Source organism: Sminthopsis crassicaudata, chromosome 4 (assembly GCF_048593235.1).
Source record: "Sminthopsis crassicaudata isolate SCR6 chromosome 4, ASM4859323v1, whole genome shotgun sequence".
Classification (NCBI taxonomy): Eukaryota; Metazoa; Chordata; class Mammalia; order Dasyuromorphia; family Dasyuridae; genus Sminthopsis; species Sminthopsis crassicaudata.
Genome location: NC_133620.1, coordinates 142246257 through 142273560, shown reverse-complemented (window position 1 = coordinate 142273560; position 27304 = coordinate 142246257). Strand labels below are relative to the sequence as shown.

The window sequence follows — 27304 nt, the reverse complement described above, 5'->3', positions numbered from 1 at the left end:
CAGAAATAACTACACCCAGAGAAGGAACACTGGGAAGTGAATGTAAATTGTTAGCACTACTGTCTATCTACCCAGGTTATTTATACCTTCGGAAGCTAATACTTAATGTGCAACAAGAAAATGGTATTTACACACATATATTGTATCTAGGTTATATTGTAACACATGTAAAATGTATGGGATTACCTGTCATCGGGGGGAGGGAGTAGAGGGAGGGGGGGGATAATTTGGAAAAATGAATACAAGGAATAATATTATTTTAAAAAAGATAATTGTATAAATATGTTTACATATATTGAATATTGTATAGCATATATTGGATTGCTTACTATCTAGGAGAGAGGGTGGGAGGAGGAGGGGAAAATTTGGAACACAAGGCTATGCAACTGTCAATGTTAAAAAATAATGCATTCATATTTTTTGAAAATAAAAAGTTAAAAGAAAAAGAAAAGAAAAATGCTTTCAATTTTCAGAGAAAAAAATTAATGGAAGCTAAATGCAGATCAGAGAACGTTTTCCTTATTTTCCTCATTTTTTCATGTTTTTTTTTTTCCTTTTACCACATAAATATGGTAATGTTTTAAGGTTGCCCACTATCACCATTACTATTCAATATTATATTAGAAATGCTAGCCTCGGCAATAAGAGCCGAGAAAGAGATTAAAAGAATAAGAGTAGGTAATGAGGAAATCAAACTGTTACTCTTTGCAGATGATATGATGGTATACTTAGAGAACCCCAGAGATTCTAATAAAAAGTTATTAGAAATAATTCACAACTTTAGCAAAGTTGCTGGATACAAAATAAATCCACACAAATCCTCAGCATTTTTATACATTACCAACAAAATGCAACAGCAAGAGATACAAAGAGAAATTCCATTCAAAACAAATGTCGAGAACATAAAATATCTGGGAATTCACCTACCAAAGAAAAGTCAGGAATTATGTGAGCAAAATTACAAAACATTTGCCTCAAAAATAAAGTCAGATTTAAATAATTGGAAAGACATTCAGTGCTCATGGATAGGCCGAGCAAATATAATAAAGATGACAATACTCCCCAAACTAATCTATTTATTTAGTGCTATACCAATCAGACTCCCAAGAAACTATTTTAATGACCTAGAAAAAATAACAACAAAATTCATATGGAAGAATAAAAGGTCGAGAATTTCAAGGGAATTAATGAAAAAAAAAAAAAGTCAGATGAAGGTGGTCTAGGTGTACCTGATCTAAAGCTATATTATATAGCAGCAGTCACCAAAACCATGTGGTACTGGCTAAGAAATAGACCAGTCAATCAGTGGAACAGATTAGGTACAAAGGACAAAAAAAGGGTACAACTGTAGCAATCTAGTGTTTGACAAACCCAAAGATACCAACATTTGGGATAAAAATTCATTATTTCAAAAAAACTGTTGGGAAAACTGGAAATTGGTATGGCAGAAATTAGATATGGATCCACACTTAACACCATATACCAAGATAAGATCAAAATGGGTCCACGATTTAGGCATAAAGAATAAAATCATAAATAGATTAGAGGAACAGAGGATAGTCTACCTCTCAGACCTGTGGAGGAGGAAGGAATTTATGACCAGAGGAAAATAGAGATCATTATCGATCACAAAACAGAAGATTTTGATTACCTCAAACTAAAAAGTTTCTGTACAAACAATACTAATGCAAACAAGATTAGAAGGGAAGTAACAAATTGGGAAAATATTTTTACAGTTAAAGGTTCTGATAAAGGTCTCATTTCCAAAATATATAGAGAACTGACCCTAATTTATAAGAAATCGAACCATTCTCCAATTGATAAATGGTCAAAGAATATGAACAGACAATTCTCAGATGATGAAATTGAAACTATTTCCACTCATATGAAAGAGTGTTCCAAATCTCTACTGATCAGAGAAATGCAAATTAAGACAACTCTGAGACATCACTACACACCTGTCAGATTGACTAAGATGACAGGAACAAATAATGATGAATGTTGGAGGGGATGTGGGGAAACTGGGACACTGATGCATTGTTGGTGGAGTTGTGAATAAATCCAACCATTCTGGAGAGCAATCTGGAATTATGTCCAAAAAGTTATCGAACTGTGCATACCCTGTGATCCAGCAGTGCTACTACTGGGCTTATATTCCAAAGAAATACTAAAGAGGGGAAAGGGACCTGTATGTGCCAAAATGTTTGTGGCAGCTCTTTTTGTAGTGGCTGGAAACTGGAAAATGAATGGATGTCCATCAATTGGAGAATGGTTGGGTAAATTATGGTATATGAATGTTATAGAATATTATTGTTCTGTAAGAAATGACCAGCAGGAGGAATACAGAGAGGTTTGGAGAGACTTACATCAACTGATACTGAGTGAAATGAGCAGAACCAAAAGATCACTATACACTTCAACAACAATACTGTATGAAGATATATTCTGATGGAAGTGGTAACTTCAACATAAAGAAGATCCAACTCACTTCCAGTTGATCAATGATGGACAGAAACAGCTACACCCAGAGAAGGAACACTGCGAATTGAATGTAAACTGTTAGCACTACTGTCTTTTTTGTTTGTTTTTTAAGGCTGGGGTTAAGTGACTTGCCCAGGATCACTCAGCTAGGAAGTGTTAAGTGTCTGAGACTACATTTGAACTCCCGAACTCAAGGCTGGTGCTCTATCCACTGTGCCACCTAGCTGCCCCACTACTGTCTTTCTACCCAGGTTACTTATACCTTTGGAATCCAATTCTTAACGTGCAACAAGAAAATTGGATTTACACACATATATTGTATCTAGGTTATACTGTAACACATTTAATATGTATAGGATTGCCTATAGGGGAGGGAGTAGAGGGAGAGAGGGGAAAATTTGGAAAAATGAATACAAGGGATAATGTTATAAAAAAAAATTACTCATGCATAGGTACTGTCAAAAAAATTTTATAATTATAAAATTAATTTTAAAAAAAGAAATGAGTTCAATGGTCTTAGGAAAACATGGAAATAGTTGCACGAAATAACAGAGTTAAATGAGCAAAACCAAGAGAATATTGTATATAGTAAACAATATCATTTTAAGAACAAAAAAATATGAATGTTTTGCATGATGATACATGTAAAATCTTTATCAAAATGCTTTCAGTCTCACAGGAAAGGGAAAGGAGGGTAGAAAAGAATTTGAAACTCAAGATTTAAAAAAAAACAACAAACATTTAAAATAGTTTTTACTTGTATTTGAAAAAAAAATTAAAATGTAATATGTCCACTCCATTAATTTAGCAATTTCAATAGATATTTCAATGTATCTATAATAGAAATTTACAATATAGCTCAAGGAAGTCAAAGATAGAAAACAAAGGTCTAATACAAACCAAAATATTCAGAATGGTTCTTTCTTATGGTGTGAGAAACAAAGAAAGAAAGTGGGTACCCATCAATTGGGTACTGAACAAAGTATGATATATTCATATAATGGAATTTTAGTTAGGTATAAGAAATGACTGTTATGAAGAATTCAGAGAAACATTGGAAGGCTTTTATAAATTTATGGAGAATACAGAGTATCAAGAGAACCATATACACAACTACTACAAATGCAAAAATGACTAAAAGAAGGCAAATATTTAGTAACTGAAAAATTAATATAAGCTCTGGAAAATATATAATGAAGTATGTACTTAGAAAGTTTCAGCAAAATGAAGTATTTGGGAATCTCCCATTGAGTATTCATGGTAAATATTTGCAAAAAAGATGACCAAGAAAGTAAAAGTAATTTATGTGCCAGCTTCTGCTATAGAAGATGTTAAAAACATTCCATTAATTTAAATTAAATCAATACATATTTTTAAAGTTGGTACACTGGGCAAGATGCTTAACTTCTTGGTGGCCTTAGACAACTTGCATATGTGGAGCAAGTTTCTCACTAGAGAAGTCCTGGTGAAATCATAGGTTTGGTAAAGAAAACAATTTTACAATTATCTTTATTTTTATGTTACATTCATTTTCCAAATATATCCTTCCCTCTGCCCTACCCAGAGAGCAATCCTTTGCAATAAAACACAAAAGAAAAAGGGAGCAGCAGTTCAGCAAAAGAGCCACCCTTCTAGGCTTCTCTATCAAGGTGTTTCCTTTACATATGCCAATATTTTATGTGATTCCTTGAAAAATAGAAGAGAGAATTTTTTTTAATGATTCTCTGATCATTATTATCTTGCAACCCACAAAAATAGGTAAATGCACATTCACCAGAGGTGTTCTTCATTACCATGGAAGGCAATCAAGGTAGAGTGCAAATTAAAGAACGTTTCTCTAAAAATGATGAAGTCATTCAGATGTTCTTTTCTGCAGATGACATTGTACAGATTTTACCAAGTCCTGGAACACAATAAAGCTGCCAAATGAGATTCTCAAGAGTTTGGCCTAACTATTCATAAAGAAAAAAACTAGTGGATAAAGAATACCTATTGTCTAGAATTATAGTATACTGTAAAATGGACAATCCATGTATATGTTTATATATGGTCTATTGCAAAACAACATATAACTCAATTCTAAGGGATATATATATGTAATATTTCTGACAATACAGGACAATTTTTGCAAATGAATAAGACTCAGAATTGAATAGGAGGAGGAATGTTGAGATTGCCTTTGGGAAATAGAAAAGTTTTTTTTAATGATCTCTGGCTTCTCCCTAAAACAAAGGCCTATATTTTTCATGCCAATGTTATTCCATGTTACTCCAGTGATCTCATACTAATGTGAGTCATGGATATTGCAGTCTCTCTATAATTCAATTTGAACATTATTTGAAAGTTAATGCAAGGGTGCATGATGAGCATGAATAGGTTGCAACATAACCACATGTAAGAAATCATATGGGGAAATAATAAAAAGAATGTCAATTTATGATTTAAAAAGAAGATGAACTGGTTTTTTGATGAGAAAAAGTTATATAACCAATGGACAGCCCTTTTCTGCACTACTATTTTTGACATGTCAAAAGTACTCAAGGAAGCCCCATACCATGTGTGGTATGGGCTCCCTGTGTTGAACTTAGGAGAAAAATGGAAAAGATGGGATGAGCAGGTTTGAGTGAGCTCCAATCTGCACTGCTGGAGGACATGCCCATATGGATGAGATCACAGAGATACTCAACAAATTACTTACTCTGCTTTTATGTAGTTAAGTTCTTCATTCTCCCAGTGAACCAGTGCCATTTCATAAGGCTGAACTTCATGTTTTTCTAAAATTTGCATCACATGTTTCATCTAGAGGAAAATAAAAATATCAATTCCAAATAAGGGATGATTTAAACCACATGAATATTCTATGATGTTGTTTCCATAATACTTGTTAACTTTTTGGGAGGTTGCTTAAATTTATTTTTAAAGTTAAAGTTCAATTATTATAATAAATAAATCCTGGTCTTGATATTGGCAGGGTATAGTTTGCAATGTTTACACTTTTTAAAAATCTTTTGAAAACTAAGGTTTAGTTTGTCCTATTCTCAGTGAACAAGGCATAAATTACCTATTTTGCAGATTATGCCCGGCAAATATTTAATCACAAGCAGGCTTCTGCTTGTAACCTACTTTCCCATCAATTACTAGAATAACTATATATATTATCTCAATTGAATCTTGAAACAGCCATCTGTGGTAGGAACCATTGATATTTTAATACCCTAAATGTTACACAGGAAATTGAGGTTTAAAGAGTTTGTGACTTAAACCACAAATAAGTTATATAGCTAATTAAATTAGAAATAGATGTCAGAGACACATTAGAATCCAAGGTATTTTCTAACTTTAAGTACAGCTCTTTCTACTAAAATAAGCTGCTTCATAAAACAAATAAAATCAAAGATTTAAAGCCAGAAGGGATCATTCAAGTCCAATACCCTCATTTTACAATTAAGGAAACCAAGGCACAGAGAGGTAAAATAATTTATGGAGGATTATATAGCCAATAAGTGTCTGAAGAAGAAATTTGAACTTGTCTTTCTAAATCTAGTATTCTCCCTAACATACCATGTTGCTCTGGTTTCATATAAGACAAAAGGAACTATTAGAAAGACAAATATGCTTAGCAAAGTATGTAATAAAGAACAAATAGAAATACTGCTTAGATTTATCTGCTGCTTTTTAGATTATTTGCACCATTGTTTTCATCCATTATGATAATTAAGAGCTATGTAAAAACTTATAAAACGTTCTTCCAACTTTTCAAGTTTTTTTTTCATACTTACAGTTTTATTTTCCACATTCCAAAATACAACAGCTCCTTCCCTGTATAAAATAAACAAAAGAATCCATTTAGTTTAAGAGTTACACTGTTTTATTTAATACAGAAAAACATGTTTTTAAATATATACATATATCCTGGAATATTCCTAAATTTAAGTATTATTAAAGTGAATAAACTTTAACAAAAACTCTCGTAAAACTTTGGTTTCTGAACTAGTTAAATAATGAAGTAATATAAATAAAATAAAAATAAAGTGTGTGGTTTTTTTGTTTTTGTTTTTTATTAAAGTGTTTTTCAACTTTGCCAAGGTAAGATGATGGATGTTTTTGACCAAAATTAATTAAAGGGACAAAATTAAATGAGGTTCAAATCAAAATTAAATAACTATTTTAATGTTTAAACAAAGGTGTTGTTTTTTTTTCCCTAAGATCACTATTATTTTAATGCCCAAGTAACTGCTACTCTTCAAACACTCAAAGTAATTCAAAGGAGCCATAATCAGGTTTTACAAACATCTAGATAGTCCAAAGAAACTTTTTAGCCTCCTTTCCCAGCACCAATCAAACTTTCTCCAGTTGCTAAGCAACAAGAAAGGAACTCCTTGCCAATACGCACGATTTGGAAAATGACTGACATAAGCAGAGCTCTGGCCAGGTGAGGGGATGGATTAGGTTGTGCCACACTGATAATAATCATTAAAGAATTGTGATGATGCCTTAAACTGTTGAGAGTTGCTTAAGACTTTGTCAAAATGTAAAACCTATATATAGCCATGGATGAACTTGCCTAATTTGATGCTTATGAAAGGGATCAATATTAGTCTGGAAGTTGCTGAATGAAGTTTCTTGGATGGAATTCAATTCATCAGGCCTCTAAAGAGTTGGAAAGTAAGAAGTCTGAGACCAGAGGAAATGGTCCATGAAATTATGAGAGAAATAGTGAGAGAACGTCTCATATAACCACTATGGAGAAGTTGGCCAGAGATATACTACAATTAGAACATAAAGCTTTAATAGATGTATCCTATTAAATATAACTAATATAGGAAAAATTTAGATTAAAAAAAGGCAAATTGGAGAATGATTATTCACTTCTTGAAAGGAATCACGGGATTCTTTTAAATAAACTTCAGAGCACAAATGAAATAGAATTAATTGTCCCATTTACTATACAAGATTAAGGAATTCACTTTCTAGTCTATAGACAGATTATCTTGAATAGATTTTGGTTTTTGCATTACCTGAAGAAAAAGATTGTTCCAGGATCATGTTCTTTTTCAGAATTTTCTACACCAATCACCAAAATATTTGCTGCATCTATAATTCAAAGTAAATGGAAAAGCTACATAAAAAGATAATTTTCCTCCCCCCAATCAATTGTTTTGAAAATTAACTTTCAAATTCTTAAGTCCACTACTCCAAAAAACGATACAAGTGTCTACCAACATTTACCAAAAAAGTGGTAATATCAGAAATGAGAAAAGAACAGAGGGGCAGCTAGGTGGCGCAGTGGATAGAGCACTAGCCCTGAATTCAGGAGGACCCGAGTTCAACTTTGGTCTCAGACACTTAACACTTTCTAGTTGTGTGACCCTGGGCAAGTCACTTAACCCTAGCCTCAGGGGGAGGAAAAAAAAAAAAAAGAATAAGAAAAGATTTACCATGTTAATAGCAATACTTGGCACTGTTTAACATTGTCCAGTTAAAACTAATTTTTGATTCTACAATTTGCTTCATTTACTAATGACTGAAATTAGACTAGTTGCTATGATTCAGTACTGAAAAAATGTTAAAAGAATACCTTTTTGTTCCTTAATATATTTTGCTAACATAGCTGATGATGATGACAGCTGCCATTTATATAGCATTTACTGTGCTAAGTACTTTACAATTATCTTTTTTTGATCTCATTAACAACCTTGGGATGTAGGTATTATTATTATCCCCATTTTCAGGTGAAGAAATTGAGACAGGCTGAGGGTAAGTGACTTACAGCTAGCAGATGTCTGAAGTAACATTTGAACTCAGGTCTTCTCTGACTCTAGGCTCAGCACTCTCCTGTACCACCTAACTATGATGTTTTAAAATATTTTAAAATATGAGATCTATAGGGGAAATATATAAAGGTAAGGAAACAAGGATGTTGACAATTTTGGAATGAGTATTACCTTAAAAGTTCTCCATGAGAACTACTATCCTATTTAATAAACATAAATAAAAGCAGAACAAGACCTTCTAATTTAAAAAATTCTCCCCTCTAACCTTCTCCCAAATTGTCCTGGGAGAAACCAAATCCTAAATTTCCCTTCTTTGTGAACTACAATCTACTTAAAAATCTGTAGAAAGTGCACAATTTAACTAGCAGGGGCAAGATGATTTCAATTCAAAGCTCCTCAGAGAATTGGAATAAAAGTTTTGTCTAGATTTCAGGAACTAAAGACATATAATACCGCTAAAACACAATATCAGGTTAATGGTTAATACTATAGCTTTAGAGTGAAAAGTGTTCTTGATATAGCTTTATCATTCCAGATGAGCTATGTCTGCTTTGGCAATCAACCAGCAATAGGTATTCTCATTCATAAGTTTGTCAAAATATACTAGTGTGGTACTCTCTGTCTTGGGGTTAGGGGATAGCCCATCACAATTGCTTTGTAAAGTTTCTTCTAATTATAGTCTTCTAGTTTATTATGTTTTTATTCAAATAAAATGTTATTCATTGAGATGATCCTACTTGGAACTATCCTAAAAATTGTGACTACCACCACCACCACTTCCTCTTTTTTCAGGAATCTTCCCTCTTATTTTAGACTTTTAAAGGAAATGAATTTTTACCTTCAAAATACTTAATAATATAAAAAAAAGTGCTATTTTTATCCATTACAATTGACTTGTGCACAAGTACATTAGATTTTTCTCATATAAATATGTTATATAAAGTGACTTTAATTGACTGTGAGTACTAAATGTGAATATGACAATTTGTCAAATAAATAAGACAAAAACAATTGTTTCATGAAAATAAATTCTATTTCTAATACATTTTAACATATATGGTTTTCATATTACAAATATACCTCTAGGCAAATTGGTTATTTCTATGTATCCATGAGATCCAAGTTCTTGAGTCAGATTACCAAGATGATATTCATCTGCTGTTGCAAAGGCTGTACAGTGCATCAGGTCCTGTACCAATCAGATCAATACAACATGGGTTACTATGTTCAAGCCACTTCAATTTATCACTTTATAAATTTATTTAAATGTATTCCAAAACTAGAATTCTATATATATATATATACAGAAAATTTTAAAAAATAAGTAACAATTGATCCAAAAATAACACTATTCTTTGAAGATATTTGATAGTTGTAATTGTATTTGTTACAGGGTATTTCTACTTTAAAGCAGTAAAAGTCAGCCTAAGATTCCAGTTTGACTAATATGAAATTGACAACTCCTTGGCCTAGAAATTGACATCCCTTTTGTCTTTGTGGTTTATTCTACTTTTAGAAAGTAGGAAGTTTTCTTTGCAGCAACTCTTCAACCAGCTGCTCTAAGTTCTGCCTTCTGAAACCAGGTATAAGGTATCTTAATTTGTATATTACACTTTTCTTAATGTGACACTTATCTAGTTAAATTTTTAACTAGGGTTAGTGATTATTATGTTGAGTCATAATGTGTTTATAGTCCATTAAAATCAACAAATATTTTTATCAAGATCTACTGTTCAGTCATGTCCTTCTAATCCTATGAGGTTATTTTAAAACCAAGTGTAAGGTTAAGAAAAAGGCATTAAATTTCTTTTTAGATTTGGCCTACCATTTTGGTTTGAAAGCAAATGATCTGGGGTAATCTTAGTTAAACTCCCTTTTCATGAATTTAGTCCATTTTATGGTGTTGAGTGTTCCTTAAGAATTTGCCACACTTAATGGCATCCCATTCTACTCCCTTAATTGGAATTCAAATAGGAAACTTAGTTCTTGTCTTTCTTCTTGGTAAATGCTAAAACATATAGATTTGGCCTATTTTCATTGTAATAAAATATTTGTCTCTTGATTTGGAGATGGCCTAAGCCTACAAATTCTTTTTATGATACCAGCATGTAACTCCAATAAACTTTTGGGGTCCAACTCTATCTCACCCCATCATTTAGTGGTAAAAACCCATCAGTTTGGAGACTCTAGTTTCTTGTTTTTTTCTTTGAACAAAGTGGGACAGCTGTTTTCTTCTAGTCCTTCATTTTCTCTTCTATTTTCCTCAACTTTCAAAGGCAATGAGATGATACAACAATCAATTTTGCCAGTTTTCCTGTACTTTGAGATGGGTCATCCAGTCCTGAAAATGTGAAGTTACTGAGGACAGCCAAATATTCCATTATCATTTTTTCATTTATCTTATATTCCACCCCCCCTGTTTAGTCATTTTTCTCTAACCTTCCCAACCGAATTCTTTGGTAGAAAAACAAAAACACAACAGGAGTTAAGTGTTCCTACCTTTTTTCCACCATCTGTTCCCCAAGAAGTGATCTTAGAACTTTTCTAGTCATCCTTTTACAAAACACAGCCTAACATACTATAGTTTACCATTTAAGACCCTCTCCTTTGGCTCTGACCTCATCCTCCAATTTTAATTTACATTTACTCCCTTCAAGCATTCTAGGTTGCTATTAACTATTCCCTAAAGATGCCAGGCTACTTCATATTTCTGTGACTTATATAGGTTTTCTTTTATTCCTGGGAAGCATTTTCATTTTGTTCTTTCAGAATCTTTATCCTTCTTCAGAAGGCTCATCATAGGTACTAAATCTTTCACGAAGCTCTCTCAATTCCTATAACCTTCAGTGCTTTTTTCTTCCCCAAATTGCTATTGCAATCATAGCTATTTTATTCAGGACTTTGAGATTTACAAAGAACTTTACAAGCATCTCATTTTATCCTTACAACCTTGGGAAGATGTTTACAGATAAAGAAACTGAAGCAGAGAGAGCTAAGTGACTTGTCCATGGTCACATAGCTAGTATCTGAGGCCAAAGTTGAACTCTGATCTTCTAGATTCCAAGTGTACCAATTAGCTGTTTCTTTTTTTTTTTTTCTTTTTTAACTTTTTTTCTTTTTTTGTGCACAGCAACAACTGTTGCTGTAACAGGGATAAGTGACCTGCTGAGGATTAGCCAACTAGTAAGCATTAAGTGTCTGAGGCCAAATTTGAACTCAGGCCCTTCTGACTTCAGGGCTGGTGCTCTATCTATTGTGCCATCTAACTGCCCTTCCCCCCACAACTAACTGCTATAAAAACATCTTTAACTCTCTGCTTTACTCCTTTCATTTCTTATGCTAACTTATCTAAACCATGCTGTGTTCTCCCAGTTAGATACAAACTTCTTGAGAGTCACACTAATTTTAATTTTTTTATTTCTAGCAAATACCTTGCATGTAGTATGCATTTAATAATGGGATCAGAGTAGAAACTCCTAGTTTGAAATATAAGATACATGTGATGAATTCACAAAGGTTTTCTCTTTGCCAAAAAGTACCTTTATTTATGAGAGAAGGTAAATGAAGAGCTAAAATAGGTACCAGGAGTGGTAAATAAAAATATATTTGGGAGAGCAACAAAATTAGCAAGGAAAGGGATTTGGAAGAAGTCATTAAAGAAATATGCTATGAGGTATAAGCATGCATTGAGTGGCAAGCTAAATCAACAGAGGAGTCTATCAGACCAACTAGAGTTAGCTATATGAGGAGAAAAGATGCCATTAAAGGGAAGTGCCTATGAAGAGGGATAGAATACCTCATTGCGGTGTGGTCCAGAAAAGGACTTAGCAAAAATCTTCATTATAATCACATCTTTTATAGGGGAAATATAACCTTGAGGAGGGGGGAGGATCTCTCAGGGGAAGAGGGGAAGTATCAGGGAAAATGTAGGAAGATAAAAGATATATGTTGATATTAAGATGATCTTAAAAATACTCTGGAAATCTTGGTTTCTATCTGAGCTTAACAAAACAGTCTGGGAAAGTACCTTAAAGTTGTTAATCAAGATAGTCTGGGCACTCCATGGTTGCCTTAAACTATGGCAATAAGTCTGAAAAACTAAGTTTCCAGGATGAGCATTTTAGGATTTCTTGATAAAGGGAGAATGTTTTAGAATTCATAACACATAATATTTGTCGAGCTGAATTAAGACAAGTCAAAAATGTATCAGCAACTTGATTTTTTTTTATCTTTCAAAACTATTTATTTATATTATGTAAATATAATCTCCATGACAGAATACTAGCTCTTTGTTTTTTTTTTTAATTTTAATTTAATTTTTATTTTATTTTATAACTTTTTTTTGACAGTACATATGCATGGGTAATTTTTTATAACATTATCCCTTGCACTTCTGTTCAGATTTTTTCCCTCCCTCCCCCAACCCCCTCCCCTAGATGGCAGGCAGTCTTATACATGTTAGATATATTACAATATATTCTACATACAATATATGTGTGTAGAACCGAATTTCTTGTTGCACAGGAAGAATTGGATTCAGAAGGTAAAAATAACAGTTTACACTCATTTCCCAGTGTTCCTTTTCTGGATGTAGCTGATTCTGTCCATCATTAATCAATTGGAATTGGATTAGCTCTTCTCTATGTTGAAGATATCCACTTCCATCAGAATATATCCTCATACAGTATCATTGTTGAAGTGTATAATGATCTTCTGCTTCTGCTAGCAACTTGATTTTTAAATCAGTTTTGTTTTTCTGACCAACTATTTCTCTTTAATCCTGTTCCCACCCACCCACCTCCCAATCCCCTAAAACAAAGAGAAAAATTTGAGAAAAGACAACTCAACTTGCCTCATTCTGAATTTATAGTGCCCATTCTTCATATGCTGTTCTATTAGGAAGAGTGTTTCCTTGTCAAGTTTTCTGGATCAAGATTTGTCTTTACAATTAACCAGACTACGTTAGCTATACTTATGGTAGACATAGAATCCAAGAGGAAATATCAATTTTTGAGATCCCTCATCAAGTTATTCAGCCAATAAATATTTAGGTGCCTGCCTACTCTGAACTAGGCATTATGCTAAGGGCTTCACATATATTATCTCATTTGATCCTTGCAACTGTGAGAAATTGATATTTCTCTCTTATCTGTAACTAATTAGTGTATTAGTACCAAAGTTTTTCCTGTTTTCTATTTCCTCATCCAGAAATCAACCAATGTGAGAAATCTCTCTTACAGATTTACCCAGGCAGAGATCTAATCAGATAGTAAAAGAAATTCTAAGTTTGGGCTAATGGATGTATTTCTACTCATTGTGTTTGCTCAGACAAGTTCAGGGAAATGTTGATTCTCTTTATTTTCAAGATAGGTGATATGAAATTGATGTGTTTTAATGAAGATTTGAGCAACCTAAGTCAGGTATCCCAATACGTATACCTCCCATTTGATTAATGAATTGAGTAGGTACCCCTTGGGAACACCAACTCTTCAAAGGACATATAAACTATGCCCATTAAGAGTATTTGCTCTAAGAGAAAGAAAGAGCCAAAGAAAGAGCCAGCCCTGCTGGCCTCATTAGTAAAATGATTAAATTACCCAGAAACTATGTCTTCTGAAACTTTTTAAATGTTACCCTACAATACTGAACAGAGATAAAGTACTATTATGCCCATTTTAAGGTCAAGGAAACTGAGGCAGAAAGCAGTTAAGTGACTTGCCCCAGATCACTCAGATAGTAACAGCCTGGACTTGAACTCAGGCCTTCCTAACTCTAGTCTCAGCACTCAGTCCATTGGGACATAGCAGTCATATCTCAGTCATAAAGCTTAATTTATAAATTCATGTGTACATGAGGCTTACATTTGCTTCCCTGCAATTTCAGGCCCTTTTTAGGTATTCTCTAAACCTAATGAAGAAATTGACATGACTTTATATTAAGGTATGATCCAAAAGTAAAGATACTTCTTTTTATCTAACTGTTCATTTCCTAAATCCAACTATTTTATGAAGTCCTTACATTGAAATACTAAGAGTAATAATAATGATCTGTATATCTCATCAATTTCCTTCAGTATCACCAAGAATAGTGGTTATCAGGTTCATTTAGTCTCAGGGAGCTTTTTTGGAGTCATATCCCAAATATATACAGTAAGAAAGTAATTGAGATTGCTATGATTTATATCTAGCTGAAATAATTACATTGGTATACCTGAGGCAGGGATCCCTACCCCACATCTCATTTTATTCACTGATCCAAATCTTTGTTACAGTACATTCTATTTTAAATTTAGAGTATAGCTTTCCCCCAAGATTAATCCTATATCTATTACTTATCATCAAATGAACTTCTTCCATTCTTCCACCCTATGTCTCCTGATAGAGGTTTGGATTTCTGCCTCTTCAGATCTGCACATTGTGAATGTAGAGCTATTATTCAGCATGGGCAGAACTGCAATTTCTAAAGGGTTAAATAATACAAGGTCATGGATATAATACAGGGATGTCCAAAGAACAGACAAATAAAAAGGAGTGAAGTACAAAGGGCTTTACTGAGAGAAACGAGGTAAAATTTGTAAAGCACCCAGCATATAGTAGGGGCTTAATAAAGGCTTTATTCCTTCTCTCTCTCCCTCAGTGGTGGACCTGGGAATGTTCTGTATTTACTATATTTTCCCTTAATAATCTTGCAAGAGAGAGTAGGCCTGGGTAAGCTGGGATACCTAGGTTCTAATTTTTGGCAGTAAGCAGATTTGAGGAAGGACCCTTTAGCCCCTTGAGTCAATTAATGATAAAGACTTGAAATGATAGGCTTGGTTCAACTTTCCCAATCAAAAGTGATGAGGCCTAGGTTTAAACAATATGGTCCATGTTATGGGTGATTCAGACATTTTACAGTTAATAGTGACATAAAGAAATGACATTAAGAAGAAGTGGCAGCAATCAGGGTTACAATAAAGAGGATAACATCTGCTTAGTCATTAGGTATGAGTCCAGATGAACTGTTGTCATTAAGGCCTGGAATTCATGAACTTGTTTTGTTTTGTTTTTAATGTTTAGAAAACGGTTTCAAGATAATTCTTTTCTTTGTAAACCTATATGCTTAATTTTATGCATTTAAAAACATAATATTGAAATTGGGTTTGTGACACATGCAAAAAAGGTTTAGATTAAGAATTTCTGCACTAGGGAATCCTTAATGATAGCAGGAAACACTTCTGACAAATTCACATTTTCCTATTTTTATGGCTTGCAAAACAATTACCAGATCATTGAACAGCCATTTATCAAAAAATTTTGTATGATAGTAGTATATGCATGAGATATTCCTGGTTGAGGAAAAGCCTACAAATCTACACTTTGCTTTTTGAAACAAGTACTCCTTCCCCCCCCCCTTTTGTGATTGATTAACAAGAAGTCAACCTATCAGTATTAGTCGCTGGCTTTTTATTTAGTTATATAACTTTAGAGATGTCTTCTGTTGCATAAAACTATTTGTGAATATTGTCTATTCTCTTCTCACATTTTCATTAAACATATCATTGATATGTCTGAAAATCATTTTCCAAGAGATGAGCAAATCACAATTGGTTTATATCACAAATTTTTATGGGAAATCATGAAAACCAAAGTTAGTTTGTTTTTTGCCATTTCCTATTTTGATGGCTTGTTTGAATAAGGCAAGTTGAAGTTATTGAAACTGCAATTGTCTTATCCTTCCTCCTAATTTCAAGTTGATTTTGGCCACTGCTAAAACTAATTAATGTTCTGACTATACAAAAACAGCTCATCTGGAAGAAGAGCTTAAAAGTAGCAAGACCTCTTAAAAGTAGGAAGTAATCCCACAACATTCCAATAAAAGTGTCCAATAACGTTCTTAACATTTTAACTTATACCTGCTTTTAGGCAATATAAAACAGTAATTCTCATTCTATATTATGGTTTTTTTAAATCATGTATTAACAAAGGATAAATACTGGCAGGGTGTACCACATTGGGAAAGCATAGGAAAGCAGCAAGTACAGTATGAGACATAAGTCTGCTATCTAAGGACCAGCCTAGCTAAGTAAAGAGAAGGAACTAAAAGAAGGCTGACCAACAGATGATGAATTCTTGGGTCTTGAAAAACTACAAAATAAAGAAAAGTAAAAAGATGATCCAAGTCTTTGCATGATTTTTTCTCACTACAATAATCAGAGGGATGAGTGCTAAAAAAAAATTGACTGACAGAACATATTAAAATAACCAGTTTTTTAAAAAACAATGCCAACAAGAAATTTCCAATTATTAACAGATTCACATGTTACTGAAGGAACTGACCTACTGACATTTTCATTTTAAACATATCAAAAGACGTAAGAAGGTTGCATATATATGAATAGACAGCTCACAGATTCTCCTTGAAACATCCATAAGTTGGTTTTATCAAATGCCCAAAAGTAACACGAAACACTTCACAGGACATTTGGTCATCTCATTTCTCAGTGCTGATGATGAGCAGAAGCAAAATAAAGTGTCATTAGGGTAAGTACAGCCACTGGATTTAAAGGGAAAATGGGTTATTATAAAAACTCAAAAAGTGGTTTAACATGGAAAGAATGAGTAGGTAACTGCTTTGGCTTCTGAAGTACCTTTACCACAGCGGAAAAAGAAAGGAAAACATATTACAGTCAGATAGTGGGAATGAAAGGATGAAAGAACATGTATTGAAAGTTAGTCTAACCAGTGGTAAGCAATGAATTTTACTCCTTAAATCTGATTCACTCTGGCAAAAATGGCATACTTTCTGCTTAAAGAATAGAACACATTTCTTCTTGGTTTTTTTAAACCAATTTAAAATTTAAATCACATTTAAAATCACATGAGTACAGAATGTTAGAGCTAGAAGGAAGTACTTCCTCCTTTGTTTTATTAAAGAATGAGATAGAACAAACACATTCTCTTTATAACATAACCTTTATTTACTACATTTTTAAAGGCTGATTAGGATTTATTTGAAAGAAATTACTAGTTTTTGTCTTTGTATCTCTAATGTTTAACACAGTACCTGGCACATAGCAGGATCTGAATAAATGCTTGCCTATTTGATTGAATGTTCTTAGTGAAGAACAAGGTGATTTGAAGAGGTACATGAGGTGGTGGTGAAACAAGCACATAGCAACAGGGCAGATGTCTAGTCTCTGGTCCTGTCTGATAGTTAAAAGAAAATTATATAAAAAGGAGACTGAGATACTCACTCTAAGTTAGGTCAACTCTACCTCAAGACTTACTCCAATGGTTGAGTACTCACCAGATAAGTTTTCCCAGATAATTCTTAAATTAGACTTAAAAAGTGTCCTGTTTCACTTGCCACAAAAATAAAGTCAGATTTAAATAATTGGAAAGACATTCAGTGCTCATGGATAGGCCGAGCAAATATAATAAAGATGACCATACTCCCCAAACTAATCTATTTATTTAGTGCTATACCAATCAGACTCCCAAGAAACTATTTTAATGACCTAGAAAAAATAACAACAAAGTTCATATGGAAGAATAAAAGGTCGAGAATTTCAAGGGAATTAATAAAAAAAAAAAGTCAGATGAATAGGTGTACCTGATCTAAAGCTATATAGCAGCAGTCACCAAAACCATTTGGTGTTGGCTAAGAAATAGACTAGTCGATCAGTGGAACAGATTAGGTACAAAGGACAAAAAAGGGTACAACTGTAGCAATCTAGTGTTTGGCAAACCCAAAGATACCAACATTTGGGATAAAAAATTCATTATTTGAAAAAAAACTGTTGGGAAAACTGGAAATTAGTATGGCAGAAATTAGATATGGATCCACACTTAACACCATATACCAAGATAAGATCAAAATGGGTCCATGATTTAGGCATAAAGAATGAGATCATAAATAGATTAGAGGAGCAGAGGATAGTCTACCTCTCAGACCTGTGGAGGAGGAAGGAATTTATGACCAGAGGAGAACTAGAGATCATTATAGATCACAAAATAAAAGCTTTTGATTACATCAAACTAAAAAGTTTCTGTACAAACAATACTAATTCAAACAAGATTAGAAGGGAAGTAACAAATTGGGAAAATATTTTTACAGTTAAAGGTTCTGATAAAGGCCTCATTTCCAAAATATATAGAGAACTAACCATAATTTATAAGAAATTGAACCATTCTCCAATTGATAAATGGTCAAAGAATATGAACAGACAATTCTCAGATGATGAAATTGAAACTATATCCACTCATATGAAAGAGTGTTCCAAATCTCTACTGATCAGAGAAATGCAAATTAAGACAACTCTGAGACACCACTACACACCTGTCAGATTGACTAAGATGACAGGAACAAATAATGATAAATGTTGGAGGGGATGTGGGAAACCTGGGACACTGATACATTGCTGGTGGAGTTGTAAAAGAATCCAGCCATCCTGAAGAACAATTTGGAACTATGCCCAAAAAGTTATCAAACGTGCATACCCTTTGATCCAGCAGTGCTACTACCGTGTTTCCCCGATAATAAGACCTATCCTGAAAATAAGACACCCACATACTCTTTAATATTCCGCTAAAATAAGCCCTCCCCCGAAAATAAGCCCTATCGAACTTACTATGAAAACGGTCATCATGGTGATCCCCTGCGCTATATGCTGCGTAGCGGTACCTTCAGTAAGCAGCGCCGCCCTCCCCTCCCGGGTGAAACGCACGTCGCGCTCCGAGCTGCATCCAATCAGAGCTGCAGCAGTGAGCGCGTCATCCTCTTCTTCCCTGGTGATTTGCTTGCTGGCGCAAGACATCCAGGCTGGAATTCAGGGTATGGATACTTATGACGATGTTGTTGAAGAAGATGACATGATCATTATTGAATAAAGGTAAAAAAATTTTTGTTCACATTTACCTGTTTATTAAAATTGCTGTCAATGTTCATTAAAATAAGCCCTCCCCTGAAAATAAGCCCTCTGGTGTTTTTTAGTCCCAAAAAAATAATAAGACAGTGTCTTATTATCGGGGAAACACGGTATTGGACTTATACACTGAAGAAATACTAAAGAGGGGAAAGGGACCTGTATGTGCCAAAATGTTTGTGGCAGCTCTTTTTGTAGGGGCTGGAAACTGGAAGATAAATGGATGTCCATCAATTGGAGAATGGTTGGGTGAATTATGGTATATGAATGTTATAGAATATTATTGCTCTGTAAGAAATGACCAGCAGGATGAATTCAGAAAGGTTTGGAAAGACTTACATGAACTGATGCTGAGTGAAATGAGCAGAACCAGAAGATCACTATACACTTCAACAACAATACTGTATGAAGATATATTCTGATGGAAATGGGTATCTTCAACATAAAGAAGATCCAACTCACTTCCAGTTGATCAGTGATGGACAGAAACAACTACACCCAGAGAAGGAACACTGGGAATTGAATGTAAATTGCTAGCACTACTGTCTATCTACCCAGATTACTTATACCTTCAAAATTCAATACTTAACGTGCAACAAGAATATTGGATTTACACACATATATTATATCTAGGTTATACTGTAACACATGTAAAATGTATGAGATTGCCAAATCCACATAAATCCTCAGCATTTTTATACATTATCAACACAATCCAACAGCAAGAGATACAAAGAGAAATTCCATTCAAAATAACGGTCGACAGTATAAAATATTTGGGAATATATCTACCAAAGGAGAGTCAGGAATTATATGAGCAAAATTTCAAAACACTTGCCACAAAAATAAAGTCAGATTTAAATAATTGGAAAGACATTCAGTGCTCTTGGATAGGCCGAGTGAATATAATTAAGATGACAATACTCCCTAAACTAATCTATTATTTAGTGCTATACCAATCAGACTTCCAAGAAACTATTTTAATAACCTAGAAAAAACAACAACAGAATTCATACGGAACAACAAAAGGTCGAGAATTTCAAGGGAAGTAATGAAAAAAAAATTAAGTGAAGGTGGTCTAGCTGTACCTGATCTAGAACTGTATTATAAAGCAACAGTCACCAAAACCATTTGGTATTGGCTAAGAAATAGACTAGTTGATCAGTGGCATAGATTAGGTTCACAGGGCAAGATAGTGAATAAAAATAGCAATCTAGTGTTTGACAAACCCAAAGATCCCAAATATTGGGATAAGAATTCATTATTTGAAAAAACTGCTGGGAAAACTGGAAATTAGTATGGCAGAAACTAGGCATGGACCCACATTTAACACCACATACTAAGATTAGATCAAAATGGGTCCAAGATTTAGGCATAAAGAACAAAATCATAAATAAATTGGAGGAACATGGGATGGTTTACCTCTCAGACTTGTGGAGGAGGAAGGAGTTTGTGTCCAAGGGAGAACTAGAGACCATTATTGATCACAAAATAGAAAATTTTGATTACACCAAATTAAAAAGTTTCTGCACAAACAAAACTAATGCAAACAAGATTAGAAGGGAAGTAATAAATTGGGAAAACATTTTTACAGTTAAAAGTTCTGATAAAGGCCTCATCTCCAAAATATACAGAGAATTGACTTTAATTTATAAGAAATCAAGCCATTCTCCAATTGATAAATGGTCAAAGGATATGAACAGACAATTTTCAGATGATGAAATTAAAACTATTTCCACTCATATGAAAGAGTGTTCCAAATCACTATTGATCAGTGAAATGCAAATTAAGACAACTCTGAGATATCACTACACATCTGTCAGATTGGCTAAGATGACAGGAACAAATAATGATGAATGTTGGAGGGGCTGTAGGAAAACTGGGACACTGATGCATTGTTGGTGGAGTTGTGAAAGAATCCAACCATTCTGGAGAGCAATCTGGAACTATGCCCAAAAAGTTATCAAAATGTGCATATCCTTTGACCCAGCAGTGCTACTCCTGGGCTTATATCCCAAGGAAATACTAAAGAAGGGAAAGGGACCTGTATGTGCCAAAATGTTTGTGGCAGCCCTTTTCATAGTGGCTAGAAGCTGGAAGATGAATGGATGTCCATCAATTGGAGAATGGTTGGGTAAATTATGGTATATGAATGTTATGGAATATTATTGTTCTGTAAGAAATGACCAACAGGAGAAATACAGAGAGGCTTGGAGAGACTTACATCAACTGATGCTAAGTGAAACGAGCAGAACCAGAAGATCATTATACACTTCAACAATGATACTGTATGAGGATATATTCTGATGGAAGTGGATATCTTCAACATAGAGAAGAGCTAATCCAATTCCAATTGATTAATGATGGACAGAATCAGCTACATCCAGAAAAGGAACACTGGGAAATGAGTGTAAACTGTTATTTTTACCTTCTGAATCCAATTCTTCCTGTGCAACAAGAAATTCGGTTCTACACACATATATTGTATGTAGAATATATTGTAATATATTTAACATGTATAAAACTGCCTGCCATCTGGGGGAGGGGGTTGGGGGAGGAAGGGAAAAAATCTGAACAGAAGTAAGTGCAAGGGATAATGTAAAAAATTACCCATGCACATTTACTGTAAAAAAAAATTATAATTATAAAATAAAATAAAAATTAAATTAAAAAAAAAAAAAGAATTGGACTTGTGTGGAGAGATCATAAACAATTTTTAATAGCTCAGTGCCACAAGCCTCCTGCCATTGGTTTGAGTCCTGGCAATTGGATCCCACCTCATTTTTTTGATTACTTTTGTGGGTTTCAGCTGTAGACAACATTTAGTCATCACTTATTACCTGTAGGGGAAAGCAGCTTTATTGGTGAGATTGTGGTAAAAAAATTAATATCTCTTCACACCTGGACCAACTTCTTTTTTAAAAGTTTCTTTGAATGTGTTCTTTTTTAAAAAAAATAATTTCTAATATAGTGGTTTTTAATCTGTGAAACCCAGCCAGTTGAAAATTTCAGAAATTTTTGCAAGCACTCCTAGAACCATAAAAAAAGTTGGTAAATAAGTAAATATACATTTTGTAAAGTAAATATTGTTAGATTTACATAAATTGTGAATATATACATAAATGTGTTTAATTTATTCATATGATTATATATACATATATATGAAATCATTTTTCTGGCTTGTAAAATTACTACAGCATGAATTTATTTTTAAAATGTTTCTGAATTCATAATGTTTTTCAGGATGTCTGGGAGTTCTTGTTTTGTTTTTTGTTTTTTTCTTTCATCCTAATAAATTTATTTATTTTTTAACACACACACACACACACACAAAAAATGTATGAGATTGTCATCTAGGGGAGGGAGTAGAAGGAGGGAGGGGAAAATCTGGAAAAATGAATACAAGGGATAATGTTATTTAAAAAAATTACTCATGCATACATACTGTAAAAAAATTATAATTATAAAATTAATTTTAAAAAAAAGTGTCCTGTTTCATGAAAAGGTACTTTTTTTTTTTTTTTTTTTTTTTTGGTGGGATAGGGTGAGGAAAGGAATATAGGGGTAGGGTGGTAAAGGTAAATATGTAACATCATATTATAGGAGATTTTTTTTCAATATTAGTTAGTGTTTCTAATCGTTTTTGTCACTTCATTTATTTACTGCAGGCAATTGAGGTTACATGACTTGCTTAGGCTTACACAGAAGGGTTGTGTCTGAGACAAGATTTTAACTCAGGTTCTCCTGACTCCAAGGCTGGTGCTCTATCTATACCATCTAGGTGCCTTCCTCTTTATAATTACAAAGGGTATCTCTCCATGAGGAGAGGGAGAGAGAGATTGGGAAATATAAGTTTTGCCAATATAATATCTTTATAATAACTTTATCAATATTAAGTAATTTTAAAATTTTTCACTTACAATAAAAAGTAATTTTTAAAAATCTCTAATTTTACTTAGGTAGAGTTTTTAATCTTTGAACCTTTTTCACTTTGTATAGTATTAAATTTATGAATCCCCCATAGTTTCACATTAGCTTTTAACTATAAATTTTTATGGTGATTGACTTTTATTAAAAATTTAAGGCAGGAGTTAGGCATAAGGATGACTATTATAGATCACTACCTTGCTGCAAAATATGCCAATCCCATCAAGAAATGGTGCTGAATAAGTCAAACAAGATCCATCAGTAATATTTTCTCTAAGAGGTATAGTCCACATGATAGTTTAGCTAAAGAAAACATATTCCAGTAGGTGTCGCAAGATAGCTATGGAAAAAGGAAAGTGTTACAATACACTTAAGTCCACAGGAAATTTTTTTTTTTTTTTTGTATAATAGAAGCATTACCCAAATGAAAACACTAAACTCTAAGAAGCATTGTTATATTGTTGAGGAAAATAGAGTGGAATGTACTTTGTTCCCCCATTACAAACATTACATCAGAATTTTCCTTTATTTTCTGCAATCTATTACTAAAAAAATTCAAGCATTATACTTTGAGGATATTAATTTTATTTAGTATTCTACTGCTTACTAAACTCTATTCTCCACTCCCACCCCAAAGCTAGTGATTAAAAAAAAAAAAGATGATAAGACATATCCAGCATAGCACTGTCTCCGTTTTTCATGGTTTTCATGAAGTCTCAGCTAAAATCCCATCTTCAACAGTCTTTCCCAATTCCTCTGAATTCCAATACCTTCCTTCCGTTGATTATGTCCAATGAACCTGAATATAGAATTTATTTGTACATAGTTATTAGTATGTTGTTTCCTTCATTAGATAGTGAGCTCCTCATTATCATAAGAACAGGGGCTATCTTTTAATTTCTAATACTAGTACATGACAAATAGCAGGCACAATATTTATTGACAGACCACTTTCACAATAATTTCTTTAATACAAAATAAACAAAAGCCACCAAAGCACAGAAAAATCTTGTAGAAAGATTGCTTGGTCCAGTATCCCTTTTTAACACTTCCTATTTCACTAACGTTTTCCTTTGATATTTTACCTAACATTGGGGTTTTTTTTCTTTCCTTTCTTTTCAGGCACAAGAAAGCCTATGTTTCATCCTACATAAAATACACAATGGTCATAAAGGACTTAAGAGTATTCTATAATAATTAATAGAGGTTCCCTACCCCATTTGTTTTCTGTGAGCAATCTTTCCCTGGGGGATATACATGGTACTCCAGACTCAGTCCCCCAACAATCCAGTAACAAGGCGTCCCAAAGAACTAAATTAATAATGGTAAACAGGGTGGACCTGCAATTCAATCTACAGGTCCATGAATGTTTATAATGAATGAGAAGCATGGGTGTCTTTCATACTGCAGACTTATAATGGGCTCATGAACATTAGAAAACCTACATCTTTTTCACATTACTTTTTCTATCATTCCCCCAACCCTCCACTTCTGAAGAAATCTTAAACAACAGCTAATCATAAGATTTACGTAAATCTGGCCTGGCAATATCAGAGTTGCAATATAAAGAAGCAAAGAGTATGAGAACAGGAATCTGATCTTACATCTCCTTAAAACTCTCTTCACCCCACAACTCAAACCTCCCTCTTAGATTATTTCCAATTTATCCAGTACATATCTTGTTAATACATAATTGTATGCATGTTTTCTCCCTTCTTAGATTATGGGTTCATGAGAATGTTTTTTTGCCTCTCTATCCTCAGCACTTAATACAACCCCTGGCATATAGCAGGTACTTAATAAATGCTTATGGATGTGATTTATACTAAATTTTCTATTTCTGTCAATGGCACTAGCATCTTACTCACCCACTAAGTTCAAAACCTCAATATTTTCTTTGACTTTCCCCTTTTCCTCACTTAGCACCCACATACAATTATTCTGTCAAAGTCTTTTAAATTCTACCTTCATAACATTGCTTGCAAATGTCCCTTCCTTTCCAAAGACAAAGGCACTGATCCAAATTCAGAACCCTCATCTAGATGCTCTGAACTATTATAATAATTTTAAAACTGTTTTTCTTGACTCCTTTTTTCAGTATTCTCACTGTCTAGAATTCTCCTCACTGAGTTGGATCCTGGGTTGCCCTACTCATCTCCTTTTATCAGTTGGTGATCTTATTAACTCCCATAGACTTAATTATCATGCTTATCCTATTGATTTTCAAACCTATCTAACCTGCCCTAAATTTTTTGCTGGTTTTCAAACTCCATCAGCCTTTCAGACAACTTAAAATAGCCAGCAGACATTTGAAACTCAACATATGTCCAAATCCAAATCCATTGTCTTTCCCCCAAACCCTCTTCCCATTCTGCTTTCTATTACTTTAAAGACCCCCATAACACTTTTAGTCCATCTGCTCACAAGCTAGGAGTCATTCTCTATTATTTCTCACCTTCCCTCACCCAATATCTTGCCAAGGCCTGTCTGTTTCACTGTTGCAGTATCTCTTCTCTTCCAGCTCTGCCATCATCCTTGTCCAGGCCTCATCATCTCATGCCTAATTTCTTGCAATAACTTGTTGGGGTTTGCCTATTACGAGTCTTTTCCCACTCTTATTCATCCTCCAATCAGCCACCAAACTAATTTTCCTAAACCATGGGTCCAACCATGTCATTCACCCCTTCTCTGCCTAATGGCTTCTGGTATGTCTCAACTAAAATTCTCTCTTTTTAAAAAATCATTCCTATTTATTCTGTATGTAGCTTATGGCAGTTAGATGTTACAGTGGGCAGACTGCCAAGCCTGTAATCAGGCAGACCTGAGTTTAGATCTGATCTCACACTGCAGCTGTGTAACTCTGGGCAAGTCACTTAACCCTGTTTGACTCAGTTTCCTCATCTGAAAAATAAGCTGGAGAAGAAAATGGCAACTACTTTTAATTTCTTTGCAATGAAAATCCAAAATCATCAAACACCACTGAAGTGACTGAACAACAGGCCTATGAGTACAGACTTGTTTGTATATGTTTGCTTGTTGTCTTTCCTCTTAGATAGGCTCCTTCCGGAGGACAAGAATAGTCTTTTGCCTCTTTTTGTATTTCCACTGCTTGGTACAGAGTAGGTACTTAATAAGTTTTCTGTCTGATTAATGGAGGGCCAAATAGCAGATACTTAATGTTGATTTAATTTATTGAACAGAGAGTTAGTTATTTCTGGTAGTTACTTTTAAGAAGGGTGATAATGGTCAAAATTTTTCATATCAGCAAAAATATGTGGACTGGAAGCTGAGAAAGATTATATGTAGAATTCTACACCATTATTGCAAGGTTAAAACAAAACAAAACAAAAAAAAAAAAACCCTTTTATCATAGTGTTCTGAAGAATGATGTGCAAATCTAAATTACTTTACTTAGCAATCTTGAGTAAGTCCCAACCTGTCTGTCAGCCTGTTTTCTTACCTTTAAAATGAAGATAAGGCCTATCCCATCGACCTCACAAGTTTATGAAAATCATATATTAAAAGTATGGGACAAGCTGTAAAACACCATGCAATTGTAAATTATTACTCTAGAACTCTATGCAATCAATCACCTTGTATAAATTATATTAAATTATTAAAAATAACTTGATTCTGTGGTGTTTCACTGCCACAAACCGGCAAGAAAATAATTATTTGATAATAATTACCACTATAATGCAGGCAAAGAAAATGGAATGACTATAGGAATTCCTAAGAAATTAAAATAAAGCTCTTAAAGAAAAATCCAAAAGGAGAGCTGAGAACCCAGAAAAACTTAGCAACATAGATAAGCTGAAATAAAATGAAAGCAAAAAAGAATTCAATAATACAACAAATATCAAAAGATACAACAAAATTGAAATACCTGAAATATATTCAATTTTTTAAAAAAATGACCTGAAAAACAGAATTTAGAGAGAATCTAAGAATCATTTACTAACTTCCCAGAAAAACAAAATGAAACACAAAAACTTGAATATTATATTTCAAGAAATGAACAGTGCAGACCTACTTTATTACTTAGGGTAGTTAACTCTCACAGGGCATAGAATACCAGGCCTGAAGTCAAGAAACTTCATCTTTCTGAGTTAAAATTTAATGTCAGATATTCACTAGTTATGTGACCCTGGGCAAATCGTTTAACTGTTATCATTAGTATCCTAATCTGAATATGAACTACAAAAAGAAATGATAA

The 27304-nt window shown here is 33.5% G+C and overlaps 1 protein-coding gene and 1 long non-coding RNA gene across 6 annotated transcripts in view; both read right to left on the bottom strand.

Moving 5' to 3' along the window:
* RMND1 (required for meiotic nuclear division 1 homolog) overlaps positions 1-27304 on the bottom strand; it is a 57335-nt gene that overhangs the window by 21159 nt on the left and 8872 nt on the right. For all 5 annotated transcript variants that reach the window (XM_074309546.1, XM_074309544.1, XM_074309543.1 and 2 more), the window contains exons 3-6: positions 9336-9444; positions 7500-7575; positions 6261-6300; positions 5180-5280 (exon numbers count right to left, since the gene is read on the bottom strand). In XM_074309546.1, coding sequence (XP_074165647.1) covers positions 5180-5280; positions 6261-6300; positions 7500-7575; positions 9336-9444 — 326 coding nt within the window. The remainder of the gene's footprint in view (positions 1-5179; positions 5281-6260; positions 6301-7499; positions 7576-9335; positions 9445-27304) is intronic.
* On the bottom strand, positions 23657-27006 carry LOC141565853 (uncharacterized). The gene is made up of 2 exons (XR_012489169.1): positions 26975-27006; positions 23657-23887 (listed from the first exon to the last, which is right to left on the bottom strand). It is a non-coding gene; the product is annotated as an uncharacterized LOC141565853 (long non-coding RNA).